The 23,230-nt window shown below is 34.7% G+C and overlaps 1 protein-coding gene across 1 annotated transcript; it reads right to left on the bottom strand.

Annotated features, from left to right (window-relative positions):
* Positions 1-9,340: 9,340 nt before the first annotated feature.
* On the bottom strand, positions 9,341-18,499 carry LOC120421632 (cuticle protein-like). Its single transcript, XM_039584859.2, has 3 exons — positions 18,382-18,499; positions 15,616-15,825; positions 9,341-10,758 (listed from the first exon to the last, which is right to left on the bottom strand). Exons 1-3 carry the CDS (start codon positions 18,391-18,393, stop codon positions 10,525-10,527), a joined length of 456 nt encoding a protein of 151 aa, XP_039440793.1. The 5' UTR covers positions 18,394-18,499; the 3' UTR covers positions 9,341-10,524.
* Between the last annotated feature and the right edge of the window lie 4,731 nt (positions 18,500-23,230).

The following is a 23,230-nucleotide window of genomic DNA, read 5'->3' as shown; positions in this document are numbered from 1 at the left end:
ACAAATGGTCGTTTTGAAGTGATCGTAGAGGTTAATTAATGCGAAGCATAACATTCCATAGAAACAGAAACATGAATAGAATACCATTGGGTAATTCTCTACCAACTCACACGAAATCGGGAAAAGTTGCCCCGACCCCTCTTCGATTTGCGTGAAACTTTGTCCTAAGGGGTAACTTTTGTCCCTGATCACGAATCCGAGGTCCGTTTTTTGATATCTCGTGACGGAGGGGCGGTACGACCCCTTCCATTTTTGAACATGCGAAAAAAGAGGTGTTTTTCAATAATTTGCAGCCTGAAACGGTGATGAGATAGAAATTTGGCATCAAAGGGACTTTTATGTAAAATTAGACGCCCGATTTGATGACGTACTCAGAATTCCGAAAAAACGTATTTTTCATCGAAAAAAACAATAAAAAAGTTTTAAAAATTCTCCCATTTTCCGTTACTCGACTGTAAAAAATTTTGGAACATGTCATTTTATGGGAAATTTAATGTACTTTTCGAATCTACATTGTCCCAGAAGGGTCATTTTTTCATTTAGAACAAAATTTTTCATTTTAAAATTTCGTGTTTTTTCTAACTTTGCAGGGTTATTTTTTAGAGTGTAACAATGTTCTACAAAGTTGTAGAGCAGACAATTACAAAAATTTTGATATATAGACATTAGGGGTTTGCTTATAAACATCACAAGTTATCGCGATTTTACGAAAAAAAAGTTTTGAAAAAGTTACTTTTTGCGTTTCTCTTTGTTTCGTCGTCCGTGTCTGTCGCGGGTGACCATGAACGGCCATGATCGATGACGACCAACTTTTTTAAAACTTTTTTTCGTAAAATCGTGATAACTTGTGATGTTTATAAGCAAACCCCTTATGTATATATATCAAAATTTTTGTAATTGTCTGCTCTACAACTTTGTAGAACATTGTTACACTCTAAAAAATAACCCTGCAAAGTTAGAAAAAACACGAAATTTTAAAATGAAAAATTTTGTTCTAAATGAAAAAATGACCCTTCTGGGACAATGTAGATTCGAAAAGTACATTAAATTTCCCATAAAATGACATGTTCCAAATTTTTTTACAGTCGAGTAACGGAAAATGGGAGAATTTTTAAAACTTTTTTAGTGTTTTTTTCGATGAAAAATACGTTTTTTCGGAATTCTGATTACGCCATCAAATCGGGCGTCTAATTTTACATAAAAGTCCCTTTGACACCAAATTTCTATCTCATCACCGTTTCAGGCTGCAAATTATTGAAAAACACCTCTTTTTTCGCATGTGCAAAAATGGAAGGGGTCGTACCGCCCCTCCGTCACGAGATATCAAAAAACGGACCTCGGATTCGTGATCAGGGACAAAAGTTACCCCTTAGGACAAAGTTTCACGCAAATCGAAGAGGGGTCGGGGCAACTGCTGTGTGAGTTGGCGGAGAATTACCCCATTGCAATTTTTTTGTATTTCTAGAATATCTAGAATTTCATTTCATATTCATGTCAATATATATCAAGAGGCAAAAAAATATTGTTGATAGTTTAAATTTTCATTTAACAATCTTGTGCAATACATTGGCCAATTAAAATACATTGTACAACGTTTATGTTTTACGGTTAATCTTGATCAAATTGGGCACTTTTTGACCTTTTGAATATTTTGAATTTTGGAACATAACTGTTCTGTCTCTTTTCGCATTAATGTCCCGTATGAGCAATTCTCTACGAAATCGGTCTTTTTTGTGCATTTTTTTTTCTATTTTTTAATCCGGCTGAAACTATTTGGTGTCTTCGGTATGCCCAAAGAAGCCATTTTGCATCATTAGTTTGTCCATATAAATTTTCCATACAAATTTGGCAGCTGTCCATACAAAATTGATGTATGAAAATTCAAAAATCTGTATCTTTTGAAGGATTTTTTTTATCGATTTGGTGTCTTCGGCAAAGTTGTAGGTATGGATAAGGACAACACTGAAAAAAATTATTCAAGGTAGAAAAAAATGGGTAATTTTTTATTTTACTTTTTGTCACTTAAACTTGATTTGCAAAAATACACTATTTTTATTATTTTTATTTGTTTTCGGGGACATAAAATGCCAACTTTTCAGAAATTTCCAGGTTTTGCAAAAAATCTTTGACCGAGTTATAAATTTTTGAATCAATACAGATTTTTTCAAAACATCGAAATGTTGTTCGCAAAAATTTTTCAACTTCATTTTTCGATGTTTAATCAAATTTGAAATCAAAAGTACTTAAGTGAATATTTTAAGTGTTAGTCGTAGTTTTTTTTTTTTTTTAAATTAGTGCCCATGTTTGCCCACTTTTGAAAAAATATGTTTGAAAAGCTGAAAAAATTCTCTATATGTATTTTGCTTTATTGAACCACGTTGATACGACCTTTACTTGCTGAGATAATGCCAAGCAAAGGTTTAAAAACAGCAAATTGATGTTTTCTAAGCCTTACCCAAACGATTCTTACGTCGATATATCAGCAACTAAGAGTCTGATTTACAATGTTAAAACATGAAAAATTCGTGAAAGAAGCATCGTCTAAGAAACATTGAAGATAGGACCTTTGGTTGCTGAGATACAGCGACTCAAAGAAAAAGAAACATAAAAATTGAAGTTTTCTAAGTCTCACTTATTTAACAAATCGAAAAACTGCGAAAATTTCGTTAAAACTAAACTATGGCTACATCATGAAAATGGAGCCCTTTATCAGAACATCTGTTAGGTACTTTTCTACTGCAAATTCAATTTTACATAAAAAATTGAGGTCACTTTTTTTTCAAAAATTCATAACTCGGCCGCAGATTTTTGACCATAGTTACTTCTCTATAGCTCAAAAGTTGCGGGTTTTTGTCCCCTAAAATGTATCAAAAAATCTCGAAAATCAAAAGTACGTATTTTGGAAAATTGAAAATCACACATTTTCTATAGTAAAATAATATATTTTTTCTGACATAAAAGATGTACCCCTTTTTTACTGTGTATTATAAGGTCTTAAAAACCTTTTAAAAAAGCTCTTGATACATGTTTAGATTTTCCACCCTTTTATTTAAACACTATTTTTTGGTAAAATTGTTTGGCTATCTCAAACAATTCAATCGCCACTGTAAAAGCTTCGTATGTGCATTGCATCTTGGTTGCATACATTTTGGCGTTAACTTGAAAGCTCTTGTGAATGTTTTTAAAATCTCTTGGAACATTTCGGAATGGTAGTGCCTGATAGGGTGGTTAAGCCATGTATTATTTTGAATTTAGTCAATTTCAGAAAAAAAGTTCATTTCTGGTTTATGGAGTCTTGTGTAATTTTTTTGTGATTTTTCTTGGACATAAAGTCAAAAGTTTTGAAATTTCTTATCTTACAAATTGCTTGGATTCCAAAATTTAGAAGGATAATGGAATTGCAGTAAATTGAATTCGTTGGAAAAATATAATATTAACATTTTTGTTTTATTTCACTATTACATTTGAGCTTATTTAAAAAACGTAATTATTCAAAGTGATTCATAATTCAAATTCATTATTTGAGGTCACTGAACGGGTCTCGTGGCGCAGGGGTAGCGGCTTCGGCTGCCGATCCCGATGATGCTATGAGACGCGGGTTCGATTCCCGCCTTATCCACTGAGCTTCTATCGGATGGTGAAGTAAAACGTCGGTCCCGGTTTCTCCTGTCTCGTCAGAGGCGCTGGAGCAGAAATCCCACGTTAGAGGAAGGCCATGCCCCGGGGGGCGTAGTGCCAATAGTTTCGAATTCAAATTTGATATAAAAAAATGCCGAAGAATTTTTATAAATTATTCCTTTACCTGAAGGTGAAGCCGTTGATCATTTTCGAAGAAAATTAATCATCGGTATTAAAAAATTTGTATTAATTTCAATTTAACGTATTTCAGCACCAAAAGGAATCAGCATGTGCCGGTTGTTGCCTTCTTGAAGCCACTGAAGGAATTTTTGATCTAAATCAATTGTGTTTCAAAATTTATATAATTTTGTGGCACAGTCATTGACGTCCTAGTTGGCAATCATTGATTAATGACGATTTCCATAACTTAACAAGGAATGAGATAATCGTTACCAAAAGGAATCAGCATGTGTAGGGCACAATTCTAAACAACTTGTTGAAGGAATTTTGTCAAAATATTGAAAGCAACGCAAAATTTATATCTTTGAAGGAAAAATCATGACAATGATGGAAGTCTTCACGTGAAGTCTCTATTGAATCCTTTGGATATTCGAATATTTATTTTCAAACGTCGATTAATCTGGGTTTCAGATAATCAGATACGGACTGAATAACTGTTCTTTTTGTATAATTTTCATAACCTCATCTTATAGCCTTCATTTTCTTCACCACTTAAACAAAAAATAGATCCCACTTAATACAACGCTTCTTCACTGATGATCTTACTAATCGAAAATTAAGTGCCTCTTAAGCGTCATCATAATCATGTTGCTTCACACCACCACCCCATACGAGTAAGTGTGCTGCACGGCCATCAATTCAAACATCGTTCAAGTCAAGCCCACTGAAAAAAAAACTAACCTGATCATAGTGATAAATCCAAACTCAACGTTTTTCCATTGCTCAACAACAAGCCCTGAAGCATCATCACCTGGGATAACAATCGCGCTGCCGTCTCCAGTCTAGTGTTTTTTCTTAATTCGCCACCGTTGAGCTTGTCTGTCGACAGTTTGCCTACCGAAGGAGACTGAAGGAGACCCTCCAGCTACAGATTAGTGGAAAAATGGGTCGACTTTGGTTTTGATGAACTAGTGCACACTCGACCGACCAACGTGCGCGAGCTTGGATTACGCTTGGTACGTAATTTCCTGGCTCATTTGGTACGTTGGACACGCGCGCACGACACCGTGGTAATGTCCCACGTGCCACCACACGAGCCCCCAAGATACCCACAGTGGGTCAACGAAGGGCTTGACTTGGGTCGAATAAGCGGTTGTTGTGAGTTGAGAGTTTGACCACAACAAAATTTATAAACGAAAGGTTAAAGGGAGTTTCGAATGAAAAAAAAACAAATCAATGTTCATGACAAACATTTGTTTTCAACCCCTAAACTTGATGAGGCTTGAAATAAGCCAAAATCTTTATTTTCATCCAATCTTGAATAAATACTGATACAATCGTTCCGGGAAAAAATCTTTAGATTTTTAGTTAAAAAAAACTCATTTCCTGGGATTGCTAGGGAATTCCCGAAGTTCAAAAGAATGAATTTATTTTCTTAAATTTTCGGCACCAAATGCTTTGTAAATGTTTCAAAAATATGATACAATGGTAGTTTTTAATTTAATTCAAATGATTGGTGCATTCAAAATTGGAAATAACCCTTGATTCGAAAACATAATTAACGTTGAAAATCAACTTTTAAATTTTCGTGACCGCAAAGATTTTTTTAAGCATGCAAAGCTGATTTGTATGAGTAAAGAACAACATATAAAATAAGATTGTTTTGAGATAATTCATTTGACTTCTATGATTCATAATTCAATTAACGAGCATGAAACAGGCAGTTAGACTTGATCTTGAAAAGTTATTTTTTAAGCAGACCGTGATTTCCTAATGAGGCATAAAATGATAAAAAATTAAGCACGGAATCATTTAATTGGTTTCTCAACATTCCAGACACTTAGATCAAAGAGAGTGCATAATTGGCAAAGGGAGCGCGTGGTCGTAAAAAATATTCGGAGTGAATAGTGATTTCTTTTGTTTTTTTAAAGCCCTTCCTATATCATCGTTGATCTGAAGGCACGGCGTCGGGTGGATTGTGTTTAAATTTTTCGAATAAGGTTTTATTTTTTTGCGGTGAAAAAGCCATTTCTATATAATGAACGAAAGACGCACTGACAATTTGGATCGTTGAGTTAATAGTGGAGTGTGTGAGTGAGTATGTGTGTTAACCAGAAAGACCTTCCCATAGCATCGTTGCTCGGAAGGCTCGCCGACGGGTCTGTTATGAAAGTCCTCCCCATAGCATCGTAGCTCGGGAGGCATCGAAAAACCAATACCTTATCCTACTAACCCAAAAAAAATAAATCACGTGATGCTTGAAGGAAATGCTGTGGATTCAACGGTCTCAAGCGGTATCAACAAGTATATAGCGAAAAACTATGTGCTTGATGAGTCTGCAACTTCAACTATCGGACTAACATTCCTCCCTTTCGTTGAACTGCAGGCTTTTTGGGAGGGCGCATGATTTGTAATTGAAATGACCTCCGTTTTGTTATTCCCACCTGCCTGGGAACTGATGTTAAAATTTTAATTTATTGGCAGAGAATTCACTAAAATCATTTTTAGTGAATTCAAGATTGGAGCTTGTTCAAGGAGCCCAAATGTACCATACCTTGTTGAAACTGAAGCGTCTACTAACATCAACATCAGAAATGTCGAATTGTGTATTCAAACTTTAAAGAATTTTGTATTTTTAGAAATGACAAAAACAATCAATGTTAAAATGAAAATCTTAAATTTATCAACCATTAAGACTATTTGGAACTAATTAGCTCACAATACCGAGAAGAAAAATTCTCGCCATGGAGTAAACTGACCAGTAACGATTCTTCATTTAGCATTCAAGCAGTACTTGCTACAACTCAACACAGATCGCCAGATCTGAAACTGCATCTTGGTGGTACAAATCGTCAGGTTCTTAGCCGACGAACCCTAAACCATTCCGCCACCTCTAGAATCTCAGACAAGGGAGCAGTTCTCTACGGAATCGGTCTTTTTTCTTTAATTTTAATTTTTGTATTTTTAAATCCGGCTGAAACTTTTTTGGTGCCTTCGGTATGCCCAAAGAAGCCATTTTGCATCATTAGTTTGTCCATATATATTTCCATACAAATTTGGCAGTTGTCCATACAAAAATGATATGTGAAAATTCAAAAATCTGTATCTTTTGAATGAATTTTTTGATCGATTTGGTGTCTTCGGCAAAGTTGTAGGTATGGATATGGACTACAGTGAAAAAAAATTATACACGGTAAAAAAAATTTTGGTGATTTTAAATTTCACTTTTTGTCACTAAAACTTGATTTGCAAAAAACACTATTTTTAATTTTTTTTTATTTTTTGATATGTTTTAGAGGACATAAAATGCCAACTTTTCTGAAATTTCCAGAACGGGCAAAAAATCTTTGACCGAGTTATGATTTTTTGAATCAATACTGATTTTTTTCAAAAAATCGAAATATTGGTCGCAAAAATTTTTCAACTTCATTTTTCGATGTAAAATCGAATTTGCAATCAAAAAGTACTTCAGTGAAATTTTGATAAAGTGTACCGTTTTCAAGTTATAACCATTTTAGGTAAATTTTTTGAAAATAGTCGCAGTTTTTCATTTTTTTAAATAAGTGCCCATGTTTGCCCACCTTTGAAAAAAATATTTTTGAAAAGCTGAGAAAATTCTTTATTTTTTGCTTTAATAAATTTTGTTGATACGACCCATAGTTGCTGAGATATTCCCATGCAAAGGTTGAAAAACAGGAAAATTGATGTTTTCTAAGTCTCACCCAAACAACCCACCATTTTCTAATGTCGATATCTCAGCAATTAATGGTCCGATTTACAATGTTAAAATATGAAACATTCGTGAAATTTTCCGATCTTTTCGAAAAAAATATTTTCAAAAATTTAAAATCAAGACTAACATTTTAAACGGGCTAACTTTCAATATTACGCCCGTTTAAAATGTTAGTCTTGATTATACATTTTTGAAAATATTTTTTTCGAAAAGATCGGAAAATTTCACGAATGTTTCATATTGTAACATTGTAAATCGGACCATTAATTGCTGAGATATCGACATAAGAAAATGGTGAGTTGTTTGGGTGAGACTTAGAAAACATCAATTATCCTGTTTTTTAACCTTTGCATGGCAATATCTCAGCAACTATGGGTCGTATCAACAAAGTTCATAAAAGCAAAAAATATAGAGAATTTTCTCAGCTTTTCAAAAATATTTTTTTCAAAGGTGGGCAAACATCCCAAGTAACATTTTTCCAGGAGTTCTACAAGAGCTCTTCAAGATAGCTACAGCATAGCAGTTTGGACCGCGGTAGGATAAAACTTTCTTCAAGTACTCTTCCAAACTCCTGAAGAAGTTTTGAAGAGAATTTTATCCTACCGCGGTCCAAACTGCTATGCTGTAGCCGAAGACACCAAATCGATCAAAAAATTCCTTGAATTCTCACATATCATTTTTGTATGGACAGCTGCCAAATTTGTATGGAAATTTATATGGACAAACTAATGATGCAAAATGGCATCTTTGGGCATACCGAAGTCACCAAAAAAGTTTCAGCCGGATTAAAAAATACAAAAAAAAAAATCGAATGACCGAAATCTCAGAGAATTGCTCAATTGAAAGTTAATTGAAAAATCAGGAATTTATCACCCGTTTGACTTATATTTTCTAGAATGTTTGAATCATAACTTACAAGTTTGCTGAAGACGCCAAAAGATGTTTCATCTATAAAAAAATTAATTGCGTTTTTTTTCAGTCTGCAGTAATGTTCCCACCAAAAAGTACAAACAAACAAAACTTTTTTATCCTTTCTAGTATAATTTATATTATAACAGAGTCAGGAAATTATTCAAAAGTTTATATACTAGAAACCATAGCAGAACATTAGAAACCATTTTTAAACTATATTTTTATTTGTACTTCTTCAACGCTTCTATAAAAAATATTAGAAATTTCAAAAGACCAGCCTTCAAAATTGATTTGTGAATTTCTGTTTATAATTAGAACAATGGTTAAGGTCACTTTTGTAACTATAGTTGTCAAGCCAAATCAATAAAAAGAAATGTCCAAAGAGTTGACTTAAAACTTATCGAATCGAGTGTTTGACAAATTGTCCCATAATAATAGAAAATTAAACGTACCTCTGATGCTCAAATTTAAAAAGCTTATTCTTCTTCAAACTTCATAAACCTAATCTGAATTGATGTCCAACTTTTGTGATTTTTTTTCTAAGATGTTGTTAACATACCAGACTTTTCCAGAGATCTAATCCAAATTGAAAGGACAATTTGGTATATACTGCCGAAAATAAAGAAGTAAAAACTACAACAACATCTAAACAACAATCTAAATTTTGTTTGCTCATGTTTTGTACCAATTTAAACTGGAAATGGTCGATCTGAATTCAATAATATTCGATCTTGATTAACAAAAAAAAGAACACAGTCAATTTAACAAAAAATATTGCATTAATTATTTCATAAAGCTAATCAAATGTACCTATCATAAAACAAAAACATCGTTTTGAAGACAATTGAAATCACCAGCCAAGAAAACATGTGAAAATCTTAAGAAAAACAACAGTCGTCATTTTTTTCGTTTGTTTCATATTTATTGCATCGTCTTCTTTACATATCTTCTTCTTTTTCTCATTTTTTTCTCAACATAAGCTCACTATCATACTACATCGCTAACAACATAGATGTACAACAACATGTGCATTACGACGCTACTAATTAATCAGAGAGCGGTAGCTATAAACATATCAACATAAATACAAGTAACAAGTTTGCTTCATTATTTTTTTTTTTTTTTTTTTGCAGCGTTTTGCGATTTTCCTTTCATTTTTCCTAATACCGACGGGTTATTTTGCTTCTTGCGTGTGAATGTGGTCGATGAAAGTGAGACTTGTGGAAATGAATTAGAGTGATGGGGAGGCAGGGGGAGGAAAGCTTCTGCACGGTGAAGAACCGTTTATGGGAGCTAGTTGCACTGCTGCTGCTGCAGCAGCAATCGAGCCAGGAAAATGATGGTGTTGCATCACACCAAACAGGTCGAGTCGCGATCTTTTTAAGGCAGTTGATGTTTCCTGTTTTTCCACCCCGGCGCCACTGACCCCTTCGGAGTCAATGGGGTCCCATCGGCGAGGAGGAAAAGTCACGGCTTTCGTAATCGAAGAAATTCCAGTTCAGCGAACAGGTCTTGTCCAAGTCCAAACCAGGAAAAACTGCTGCTTCCACTCGTTTTTTGATGTTGTTTTTCCGTGACTGAGTGTTCGATAAGTTGGATATTTACATAAAACTGGTGCAACTGGTCCTTCCGGAGTCGGGCTTGCGGGTCCCAACTTCGGTTGTAGCTTTTTCCAAGTTTGAGGATTCGTTCGTTAATTAGTAGTTTCATACAAATTTTGATCAATTATACCAAACATAACAAAAATAATCTTCAATTCGTTCTTTAACAAGAAAAAATAACAATTAACAGGAGAGTATCACAGTTCAGAACAACGAACGGAGTCCTCGTCAAGATGTTTCCTGGAAAAGCATACCTCAAGCTCTCCTCCCTCAAAAAGCTCTCCCTCTCTAGTAAAAACAATGCGGGAAATGTCCAATGGCATGGCCGAGGTCCGTCATCGTCGGCAGGGTCGGTGTCCTCGGCTGACTGACTTAATCTTCTTCTTCTTCTACAACTTCTTCTTTAAAAACAACATATTTTTTGGTAAGAATAGGCTACTAACTCCTAAAACAAAAATGCCAAGCTGTTTTCTCGCCCCCCTAATAGTGGTCCCCGTGGCCACCGTGGTGCGCAACCGGGGCAGTCTTGTGGACGACGGCGTTGAAGCCGCTGTGCTTGTCGGCGGTGTAGTCAACGGTACGGACCGAACCGTCGGGCTCGACCAGCGAGTACTGGCCCTTCACGACGTCACCGTCGCGCGTCTCGTGCTGGCTCTTGACGTCGCCGGTGTGGAAGTCGTTGACGCCGTACTTGAACGCGTACTTGGGTGGGGCCTGGAAGGGGAGGGGAAAGAACATGGGAAATCGAGGATTAGTGTTTTTGAATTGTTTTCAATTCCGTTTTTTTGTCAATTAGAACATTTTTGGTTTTAGTTGTTGAAAATTTCTGTTTTCGGAACCTTTCAATTTTGGCAACGTATTTAACATACGGTTGTTTCATCAAACAAAAAAACTGATATTTGACCCCATGAAAGAAGAGCTATTTTACGATATTTTGTGGGATGAATCGACATATTTTGTCAGTGGTTTAGAGCAACCTTTTCTCTATAGGCTTCATCCATAAACTACGTCACGCTAAAATCAGCCAAAATGTATCCCCCCCCCCTCCCGCCCTTTGTTGCGCTTTTCCAATACTTTTAACATGCCCTCCCCCTTAAATCGTGACATACTTTATGGATGACGCCATAGATTTTTGTTTCGAATTTATAGAATATTTAGGTTCTATCCCTTTCCCCAGCATTCCATTTCCAAGAATGACATTCCCTAGAATGACCCATTCCCCAAAATTATTTAGAAAGTCGAAAAAAATATTTTTCTCATTTGGCATGACGCAATTAAGCATAAAGTTTTCCCATCTTTTTAGAACGAAAAATTCTCAATTTTATAAAGAAAATCAACTTTTGTCAGAAGTTATCAAAAGTCAAGAGAATTTTGGCTTCCTCACAGAAAAAAAAAATCGACTTTAAAGAGGAAACTCAACATTTTTAGAAGTTAGCATAAGTCAAGAGAATTTTTCCTACTTTAATGAAGGAAAAACTCAACGTTTGTCAGCTGTTTTAACAAAAAAGTGTTAACACTTTATACTTTAAAACTCATCCCTTAATGGAGATAAATTTACTAGATTTTAACAGTCATTTAAATTACCATAAATTCAACGTTGGAAGTAGCAGTAGGCTACCAAAAAAATCCTTTTACTGTTATATGACACCATTAAAATATTCAAACATTTTAGAATAAACTTTAGTCGACTCTCTGGTTGATATAAGATAAATTCGTAAGATAAAAAAAACTTTCTCCAACATTTCTGCATTTATTCTTTATCGCCTACTAAGATAGTTGTGATGATGACAACATTTGGTTAAAACGTGTAAATCAAATTTTGATGAAATGCATGAAAATTGTTTAATTAGAATCCTTCAAAAAAAAAAAAACTCAGTGGGTGGTGTTCATCGTATGAAAAGAATTACATTCAGAAATTTTGAAGGAAGTCACTTATTATTCTAAGAAATGGGACATATCCACCAAAACCAAAACTGATACTTTTGATGGGAACTTGTTCAGAAAACCTCATTTTTTGAATCTTTGTCTACGGAAAAGTTGAAGAGTATAAGGATTTTTTAAATACAGGAATAAAAAATCCAACTTTTTTATTTGACTATTTATCACTAAAAGTTGAACTCCCAAAACATAAATATTTGTTTTAAATTTTGAAAAAATATATAAGTTTCAGGGTACTAAAATAGAAATCTTTGCGCTAGAGCTAAGGATGGTACAAAATTTAGATTAAAAAAAACTGTGAAACTAATTTGCCAACATCATTTTTAAACACTTGTTGATAAATTCATTTCAACTTGTAAGCATTTTGAGGCGAAATTTAACGAAAATGTTAAGATTTTCGCAATTTTTTGTAATGAATGGAGGAAAAGCACCCCTGCAAAAAAATACAAAGCTGAGAAAATATCTTACAATTTTCATTTTAACATTGTTGTTCGGACTGCCGGTTGCTGAGTTACAGTCTCTTAAAGTTTAAGTTTATTAAAAAAAAAATAATTTTCATCTAATATGAATGAATGAATGAATAATTAATTCTCATACCCGCCGGCGGCTTGGTTTAGTACACAGGTGTTTGCTTGAGTGTCATCTAATCTGGGTGCAGACTAGTGGTTCGCAAAGCGGCCTCAATTTAGAACTGTCAAAGCGGAACCAATTTACTGTTTGCAAAATGATACCAAGAAGTGGCAAGTATTGTAATCGATCTATAATTTATTTTGTCAGTATTAAAAAAAATGACTCGAGCTTTCGAAATATTCGACATCAACAAATCTTAATATACAAAGATATATAATCTCGGAACTTACATTCGACTGTTCTTCAGGTTCACATAATTCCAACCACTTCTGACGCAATTTTTCGTCACATGGAAAATTTAAAAAAGCATCTTATGGTCGCCCATTGTTTAGTCTACGAACAAAAAATGCGCGAAGCACTTAATTTTTCAACGAAAACATTAACATGAACAGATCCAAAATGTTTCAAAACAAGTCACTTCAGCAACAAAAAATATGTCACGCTTGAGCTTGAACAAAGCCTTCTACTTTGTTTATGTTTACAGCAGTAGTGCACTTGTAGTAGTGAGGAGCAGTTGGGAGCATTCGAAAATCACGTTACGCATTCTGTCTTTTCAGCACCCAGCATCTAATATGCCCTATTTTTCCAAAATATTTCATTAAAAAAATCTTTTTTTTTTTAAGTCTAGCCAAACATTTCAAATTGGCAAGAACAAGTGTTTCTATCCCTATCTTGCTGCAAAAAAATATAAAAAAATATTTTTTTATTGGAAAAAGTAAAAAATAAATAAAATCGAATCAACAGATAACAAGACATCGTCATTAGAAAACATTGGGCCAATAAGATGACACTGAGAAAAACCAGTAATCAGCAGTCCGATCAACAAAGCAAAAAAAAAATCTGGAAAGTTTTCACAGCATCTCGAAACCATTTTTGGCAAGAGTGCTTTTCCTTCATACAGTATTTTGAATTCGTTTAAAAGCAACGATATTTAAGTATTACAACAACTGCTAATAATGTTTCAGAGATAACGAAAAAGATTCCACTTGGTGCAGGTGGTCCATTATTAGCAATATTAGCAGTTGTACCTAAATATCGTTGCTTTTAAACAAATAATATACATTAGCGCTTACACTGCGAAATTAAAACGGTACAGTATTTTGAATTCGTAACAAAAATGTCAGATAATTTTACCTCAGAATGCTTCTAACCTGAAAATTGTGCACTCTAACAAACATGTGTTATTATTATAGAAATTAAAAAAAAAAACATTCAAAACATTTGATGAAATAGTAGTTTATGCAACATGTTGCAAAAAGAGGATTTTTTCAGCGCGAGTCGTACATTTATCCAACGAGGTTCACCGAGTTGGATAAATACGAAGAGTGCTGAAAAAATCAAGTTTTGCAACGAGTTCCATACAACATTTTTTGCAATTCCAAAAAAACACACACTGAGTAAAATTTTATGTCAAATTTTCATGTATTTTGTCAATAAATCGTTTAAATCAAAAAAATGTTGAAAAGTGTTACTTTTCGAAACAAGTGCTGAAAAGTTCAACATTCCAGCACCCATTTGAGTGATTTTGAAAAGTGTTGCTATTCGATTCTGTTATTTTTGGTACAGAAAAGTAAGCTATTTCGACGTTCAAGAATGACAGGAAAAGTATGTAGTTTCACGACGGAATTGCAAAAAAAAAAAAAACATATTTTGATATAATGTTACTCCCCTCCCCACAGCCAATATTTTTTCTTATTCAAAATAATTTTGCTTCACTTGCAATAATTTTATCCAGTATACCCCTGAATGGAAAAGGTAATTTTTCTGCAAAATTTGCTGCATTTTGCGATTAAAATACTTCCAAAACTAAACAGTTGAGTAAAAAATAATAAAATCGTTCTCATTAAATTACGAAAATTCGTGAAGAATGCAAGCAATTCTTAAAAAATGTTGTTGCTTGTTCCACAGCTTTGTTTACATTTTTGACAACATTTTTTACTCGTCAAAAATCTCGCCAATTTAAATGAAATATTTCGTTCCAAATACTGAAAAATAATTTGAAAAGGAACCTAATTCCCATACATTTCTTATGTCTTACACCTTTTTTTATAGTATAGTAATCGAAAAATGTGATGATTTCAAAACTATTTTAAACTCTCTTTGATGAAAAATACGCCTCTCTTAATATTGACATTCTCAAATCGGACTTCATGGATAACTTTGTTATCTCTGTTACCTTACAGAGTTACAGATCTGTCATCTATGAATCAAATTTCAGATGAAAAATTGTTAATGAAAACCAATTTGCCCAAACTTTTTGTTTTTCCGCTGGCTGAACTGATTATTTACTGAAAACATGTTTATTGAAAACTCGCGAATATATATTTAATAAACTTTACCCAAATTTATGATCATTGAACATCTGAGAACCGTTTTTCAAGAATGAAATACCGTTAAATTAAAGTATTTATAAATACAGTTCTTTCGTAAATACATAATTTATTGCTTTTATGGGTACGGTAACTTGTTATTGAAAATCAATCGCGGATGAAAATGTTTTTTTTTTTTAAGTTGGCAATTCCTTTAAAAGAAACATAACGGAACGGAATCCGATAAAAAACATTTTCTGACATAGGCTATTTGGTCCCGAGAACTTCAATACAGCATTTAAAGTTTTCATACGACATTTTCAAATGTTTAGCTAGATTTTTGAAACTTCTTACAATTTTTTCCCAAATAGCCAAACTAATCACCTTTCTTTTGCATTTAGGACAGCTAAAATCGGATGAAATGGCGCGGAGATATGATTTTTTAGTTTTTGCGAAAATCGACGAAAATTGCAATTTTTTGGACCACCCTAACACGGCGTAGGTCACCCTAATGGCCAAACAAAAAAAATACGGGTCTAATTATTTCGGCCAAGGAACCCCTTGAAAAATTTTGAGTTCGATCGGAGAACTTTTTTTTCGAATCATGCTGTTTTCGTGGGGAATTGCTGTATATTGAAAGATGATGTAAAAACCATTGAAAATTTGCCATATCGTTCCCCTAAAATCAACTCACATAATAATCCACATGCTCATCCTCGTGGTGGGCCGCGTACTCGTGGTGACCGTGACCGCCGTCCAGCGAGATCCGCGCAATCTGTCCGTACTGGTGCTCGTCGACGGCGCCGGCTTCCTCCTCCGCCACGCCGTGTTCCGCTCCGTAGTAGTCGCCGTAGCTGCCGGGGTAAGCGGCCGCAAACGCCACCAGGCAAGCAAAAACTACAAACTAAAAGGAGCACAAAAAATACATGAAGAAGAAAAACAATGTCAGTGGGTCTGTTGCTGCTGTAATTTGGTTATCGTCGTCGTAGTTATGTTGGGTTATGTAAAGGTTGCTTTTGATCAAGATTGGAAAATTGGTTAATTATCTTGTTACTTTGCTGCTTTTCAGGGAATAAGTCAACTGGTTTGCTTTTATGGTTATTAGTCCCAACATCGAACTGGATATTTTTATGATCATCTCGATTCGCGATAATTAACTCTTGCATATTTTAAGAAAAAAAAACGGAGTATTGGATAATAACTCTTGTAGATTGTTTGGAATTATATTAATAAAAAAAATCGAGCCCACGCACTAAGCCCTTTTAAATGTTGTTAAGCCCTCATTGCAAATTTTAATTTAAAAATATTAAGACAATGACGGCAAGCTAAAGCCATTCATTAAATAAATGATAACGCCAACGCAAATTTGAATTAGACGTTAAGCATAAAAATTGCAATTTTCCGAATGCCTTTATGAATTTTCTGTAAAGTGATATTTTTTTGTGAAAATAAAAAAAAATAATAAAAATTTGATTTGTTATTAAAACTTTTTTTATTTGTTTCATCCATTGTGAAAGTATCATGAATCAAATCAATTTTTTTACAATTTCTCGGCAAATTTTTAATTTTGTTTGGAACTTCCTAATCAAAATTACTGAATAATTTTCATTTTGTTTCGTTACCTGGATGATTTTTATTGATTTAGATAAAGAAATGTGTTTTGCGGACCTTTTGAAAAATAGGTTATTTTGTGTTGGTCAAGCTGATTTTACATGTTTAGAGAACATTTAACTCGTGACGACAAAAACATAATTTTCTGATTTTTTGAAACCAAAATAGTTTTTTATGCAATAAGTTGAATAAAAGAAGATTATTTAGTAAGTAGAGGAGAGGGGGGTAAGATGACAACCCCAAGAGAACGCTAATTTAAAATCAAAATAAATCGTTTTTTTTCTGCTTGAACCTAGTATATGCTTTTTATGAATAACTTCTTCAAAGAAATCTTCAGAAAAGATTTTTTTTCTTTTTATTGATTAAAATAACACAATTTTGTATTCTTTTTGCGGGGTAAAGCAGGCTGATGATTTTTGTAATTTACATAACTAAGGGAAAATTACATAAAAACTTAAGGTGCTCCGATTTGGATGAAACTTTCAGGGTTTGTTTGTCTATACATGAGATGAACTCATGCCAAATATGAGCCCTCTACGACAAAGGGAAGTGGGGTAAAACGGGCATTGAAGTTTGAGGTCCAAAAAACATGAAAAATCTTAAAATTGCTCGCATTTCCGTAAAACTTCATCAATTCCAACTCTCTTAGATGCATTCGAATGGTCTTTTGAAGCCCTTCAAAATGTGCTATAGACATCCAGGATTGGTTTTACTTTTTCTCATAGCTTTTGCAAATTACTGTTAAAAATGGATTTTTTTAAAACCTTAATAACTTTTCCCAACAGCCTCCAACACCCATACTCCCATAGGTCAAAAGTTAGGGAATTTCATGGACTATAAGCCTACGGTATTAACTTTTTGGCCAATCGCAGTTTTTCTCATAGTTTTACGGTTTTTCTAGAACAAACATTTTACAACGTTAGTTTTTGCCCTGTAGACCGAGAAGACGGCACTTTTTGGTCTCAATTTTGTCATATTCGGAATCCTCGGACAATTTCACGTAAGTTAGAAGTATTGTGCCCGTTTTACCCCACTTCCCTTTGTCGTAGAGGGCTCATATTTGGCATGAGTTCATCTCATGTATAGACAAACAAACCCTGAAAGTTTCATCCAAATCGGAGCACCTCGATACGACCTCTAGAACAAACCGAGCAGAATCTACAAATACTGCCTCTTAATATTTGTATGAGATACTGTTATGGACATTTTCATTATCAATGAGAATTGGAAAACTTTAAGTTTTATTCTCTAGAACAGTAAATATTCCAAATACTTTTTCCATATGAATTCGCTGGTAATGAAGGTAACTTTTGCTTATCATGAGGCATTTTGGTATTTTTTATCAATTTAGCTTGTTAAACAAGAGCATGGCTCTCCTACATTCATCCAACAAGGTTTACCTGAAAAATACATTTCAGTACTGATATTTTTGGTAATGGTAATGAAAAATAGACCATTTCGTCATTCGAGTATGACTGAAAAAGTAATATTAGTCACTAATATTCAAAATTTAGACAACACGAACATTTCAAAGTATGTATGTTTTACTTATATGTTATCCCTTAACAATTGTTTTTTGTCCCACTGTTGAGCTCATCTGGATGTTGCTTGTTCACTTTTATCGTATTTGAACAAGATAAACCGCTCTTTTTCGTTTTTTTGCTATTCACTGTTGAACTGTTCTTTCACAACATCTCATAATCCACGAAATTTTGGTTATTTTTTTACATTCCCAACACTTGTTACAGTCTCTGTTTTTTTTAAATATGTTTTCCAATCTTGAACTTTATCGCACTTTGCCCCAACCAGCTGCTCCACAAATCTCCAAAGTCCTTCCAATTCGATTTACCTTGAAGGCCATTTTTGCACAAATGTTATCACCAAGGACTTGTCCAACTGTTTTCACGACCTACGAAACGGGCACTGTTTTTCACTGCGAACGGTCACTGACTGACTGATACATAAACCATTAAATTTCCACTCTTTTATATGGGTGGTGATCCACACTCTATCGCGGGGGGCTTCTGGGCTTCTCTCGCAGCTCTCCTGAAGAGCTTCTCGGTGAGAGAGAAGTTGAGGCGGGCGCGCGCGCGAAAGAAAGCGAAACTTATTTTTTCCACCTTGGAAAATAGAAGAAGCGGACAAAAATATGTGTGTGAAACGACTCAAAATAAAAACAAGAGGAAAAACAAACGTGATCGTGTAAAAACGTCGTTTTTGCTCTTTTTTCAACTTGGCTCTTACTCTCAGGGGGTTGTTTTGAGCACAACTGAGAATGGCATTTAAATTATTGCTATTAGTTAAGCTAATTAATGAGCTAAAAAGTGAAGAAGGGTTTATAGGAAACTGAGGGTTCACTTATTTTCGATAGACTAGACTGTGCAGTATATTTTTTTAAATTTATTTATTCGACATTGTTTTTTTGATCTCTTAAGGTGTAACGTGCCATCATCAAACATGGCGAAAAAACATGGAGAAATTTTATCCCCTGCCACCTTAACGATGACGCCGTCCCGTTCCACTTAATCCGATGAAAATCGTAGGCACTTTACAAAACAAACGAAAATCCTCCGTTCTGTAAACTGGTATAAGAAAAACGAATTTAATCAATATTCACAAAATATTCTCGGTAATCTGAATAAATAATAAAAAAGTTACAAACAGGCTGATTTTGTCATACTCTTGCCTTTGGATAATCTCACGCTTTTTGCCTTTCTTACTAAAGAAAGGTATAGGTTTTACTTTATGGCTGGACGTCATTTCCATCTTCGTAAATGTGACGATTCAGCATGAATTGTCATCGGAAAAATCGTCAAAAAATCAAACTGCATCGATTTTCGACGTTCTATCGATTTACGTTGACAGATCTTGTCTATCTTCAACCCTCGGATTTTGAGAAAATAAATTCTGTGGAGTTCAAGTAATGTCTATTTTGTGTCGCGAAGTCCTCGACTCCCCTATTTTCGATTTTGATTGTTTTAAGTGCATTATGAATTTTTGAAATAATAGTGATTTTTGTAAAAAATCGAAGTTTCATGCAAAAACATGTTTGACATTATTTTTTAATGCAAAATTGAATTTGCAATCGAAAAGTACTTTACAGATTTTTTGATAAAGGTCTCCGTTTTCAAGATACAGCCACCGAAAGTTTGATTTTAGCGAAATATTTGCAGTTTTTCATTTCTAAAAATATTTTTTTTAAAAAGTTCAGAAAATTTGCTATAAAATTGTCTAAGAAACATTGCAGATTGGACCTCGGGTTGCTGAGATAGAGCCGCTTTAAGAAAAATCCACCATTTTCTAATGACCATATCTCAGCAAATAATGGTCCGATTTTCAATGTTGATACATAAAAAATTCGTTAAATTTTCCGATTTTTTCGAAAAAAATATTTTGAAAATTTTTAAATCAAGACTAACATTTTAAAAGGGCCAAAAATTGAGTATTACGCCCATTTATAATGCTAGCCTTGATTTAAAAAAAAATAGTTTTAGTGAAAAAAAGTTGATAAAAAAATCTGCAATTTTTTTCCGTGAACCTATTTTTTCTCAAAAGTCCTCAACAATACCTACAACTTTGCGGAAGACACCAAATTGATCAGAAAATTCACTCAAAAGTTACAGCTGTTTGAATATTTACATACCATTTTTGTATGGACAGCAGCCAAAATTGTATGGAGACTTATATGGGTGAACCAATGACGCAAAATAGCTTATTTGGTCATAGGGAAGGCCCCCACAAAGTTTAAGTTAAATCAAAAAATACAAATAAAATCCATTTCCGGTTTTGGTAGAGAATTGCTAAGATAAGTAACGGCAGAGTTTTTAATTTTTTTAGTGTTTTATCTCGATGAATAAAAGGTTTTTTTTTCGAAATTTAGAGTACACCATCAAATCGGGCGTCCAATTTTACATAAAAGTCTCTTTGACACAAAATTTCTATCTCATCACCGTTTCAGGCTGCAAATTGTTAAAAACACCTCTTTTTTGGCATGTTTAAAAATGGAAGGGGTCGTACCGCCCCTCCGTCACGAGATATCAAAAAACAGATTCGTGATCAGGGACAAAAGATGCTCCATAGAACAAAGTTTCACGCAAATCGAAGAGGGGTCGGGGCTCGGGGATTTAGCGTAAGTTGGTTAAGAATTACCCTCATATGTTTCGTCAAAGCGTACTCGTCAGTTCTTTTTTATGTTTTCTTGAAAGAAACAATGTCATTGCCTAACAATTCTTCAAAAACATTGCGAAAACTGTCCCTCTCCAACCCCATCATCATCGTTGCTATTAGAAATGAATCGCAGCAATATTTACGGACCTAATTGGCAGCGTGCTTGATTCATGTTGCAAGATCAACCTCCTCCGACACATGATCAGCTGCTGTTCTTTGTGGCAGGGTACCATTTTCCCAGACTCCCAAGACTCTGCTGCGAGCTGGCACAGAAAGTGCCGACGCGACAGTTTTGCGCGATCTTTTGTGTGACAAACCGTAATAACTGGTCTGTGGCTGACGGTGGCCACCTAGAATTGTCCCCAGCTCTGGTTGATGTTGTGCTTGCTTGTCCCAAACTTCGAACCAACTTTAAAATAAGTTTTCTTAAAATTACAATGGGACAAGCCAGAACATCGACCAACTCCGATGGCGTTGGCGGCGCGCTGCTTTAAATGAGTTGAGCAAGCTTCTTCGCTGAGCTTATGATTGGCGACCTGGCGAAACTGCCACTCCAGAGAGTCTGCGCGAGGGGAAAATTATGTGTTGCAGAAACTGGCGTGAACAAAGCTCCAAATTGGTACCTGTTGAGGCAGCCAGCGTTAATACGGCGCTTCGGGAGAAGAGCGAAAAAGATGAAGCCCGCAGGGTCGTGGAGTGACATGACAATTGGCTGAAAATCGTATTGCACCTTGCCTCTCGAGTGCTGGGCAAACTTTGGAGCACAAAGCTTGCAGAAAAAAGTCTATTTCGAGCACTTGGGATTTGAACACGAGCCTGTAATAGCCATCATCAGTGTACTCATACCTGAGAAGCAATTGATTGCTGCATTGATTTCAATCGCTTCGTTTTTGCACCAGGAACAATAATGAAAAATCGCACTGCACAGACCGGTGGCCGGAGTACAGGCCACCGGAAAATCCGGATTTTTGGAACTAGTTTCAGATTTATCCAATAGTGAACTGATCCAAAATCAAGAAGTTGGATGAATCTGATACTAGTTTCAAAACCCGAGCATACGTAAATAACTTGGGAAGGTCAGTTTTTGATATTGTGAGAAGATCAAAATATGTTATTGGGATGATCGGATTAGTTGTTAAAATAACAAAAATCAATAACAAAGATTTGTTCGAAGAATAACTTAAACTGTTATTATGTTGTTATTGCAATAACAAACCAATAACACAGAAGGAATCATGAAGGAATAACAAGATTTGTTATTTTGTGCGGAGAGGTGGAGCAGCATAATAACAAAAAATGTTATTGAACTGGTATGTCTCCATAACAAAAAAAGTTATTGTTTTGGTTTATTTGTAATTTGCAAATAAACCTGCAGTTGCCATAACTCCTCTGAACTAGTTAGGGCTGCAGAGTCGGGTACCTCCAAGCAACTTTGAATCCATACTTTGAAGACAACTCCGACTCTGGATGCAGGATATGATGTCAACGACGACTACAGCTCTCCAAAAATACCCGACTTCAGAGATTCTGACTCCAAGTTGCTGAAAATTAGATGAATCCGATACAGTCTCCGAGGTCTCACTCCAGCTCGAACATCAACGTCAGCTCCGACTTCCGGCTCTGGGAAAATAATAACAGTTTTTGTTATTCACACTTCAAAAATTATCAATAGATAAATCAATTCCGTTAGGGAATATAACAAAATTTTAAAAAGCTCAAAAGTTAATTTTATCGGATTAATTTTAGCTTGAAACCCCATTTCATGGCCAAAATAATGACCCTGACGAAATTGGTCAAAATTATCCCATAGTTCTAGCCAATTTTAGCAAAGTCCCTTAGGGGGTATATCAAATAATTAAAAAAATCAACTTTCAAAATTTCAGCTTTTCAGAATAATTTTAGCTTAAGGACCCCATTTCATGGCCAAAATAATGACCCTGACGAAATTGGTCAAAATTATCCCATAGTTTTAACCATTTAAAAAAAGTCCTTTAGGGGTTATATCAAATAATTAAAAAAAATCAACTTTCAAAATTTCAACTTTTTAAAATAATTTTAGCTTAAGGACCCCATTTCATGGCCAAAATAATGACCCCGACGAAATTAGACAAAATTATCCCAAAGATCTAAATCTGTATGTTTTCAAGGAGTTTTTTTATTGTTATGGTTGAAGAGTGATTTTTTGAGCGAGTTGTGGCGCTATAACCACGGCATTTAGTGTCCAGGGCATTCGTGGAAATACGATGTCCCATCCATGAAGGTCCCGGAGCACCAAAACTTCTTAGCATGGTGCTCCCAACGATTCATTGCCTAAACAAACAGGAACGAGAGCGGGAGATCCCCACGTTTCTTCCTCCCCTGTAGATTCAGAACTGTATTGTTGTTTGATCATTTATGCTCAAATTCAATCCAATTCAACGAATCATCTTTGCGGTAAACTTTACGCAGTTGGCCTGGCCGCTTTAACGTTTATGATGTTTCAATGCAATTTAATGCAATGGGGCATTGCAAATGTTAATAATGACAAGAAG

The sequence above is a fragment of the Culex pipiens genome, chromosome 3 (genome assembly GCF_016801865.2).
Source record: "Culex pipiens pallens isolate TS chromosome 3, TS_CPP_V2, whole genome shotgun sequence".
Taxonomy (NCBI): Eukaryota; Metazoa; Arthropoda; class Insecta; order Diptera; family Culicidae; genus Culex; species Culex pipiens.
The sequence above is the reverse complement of the archived record's forward strand: the minus strand, read 5'-3'. Positions and strand labels throughout refer to the sequence as shown.

Bases quoted from the DNA above. Each gene is read 5' to 3' on its own strand.
- LOC120421632 (XM_039584859.2), bottom strand. The intron at 10,759-15,615 runs GTGAGTTGATTT...CTCCCCTTCCAG, and splicing joins ATGAGCATGTGGATTATTAT to GCCCCACCCAAGTACGCGTT.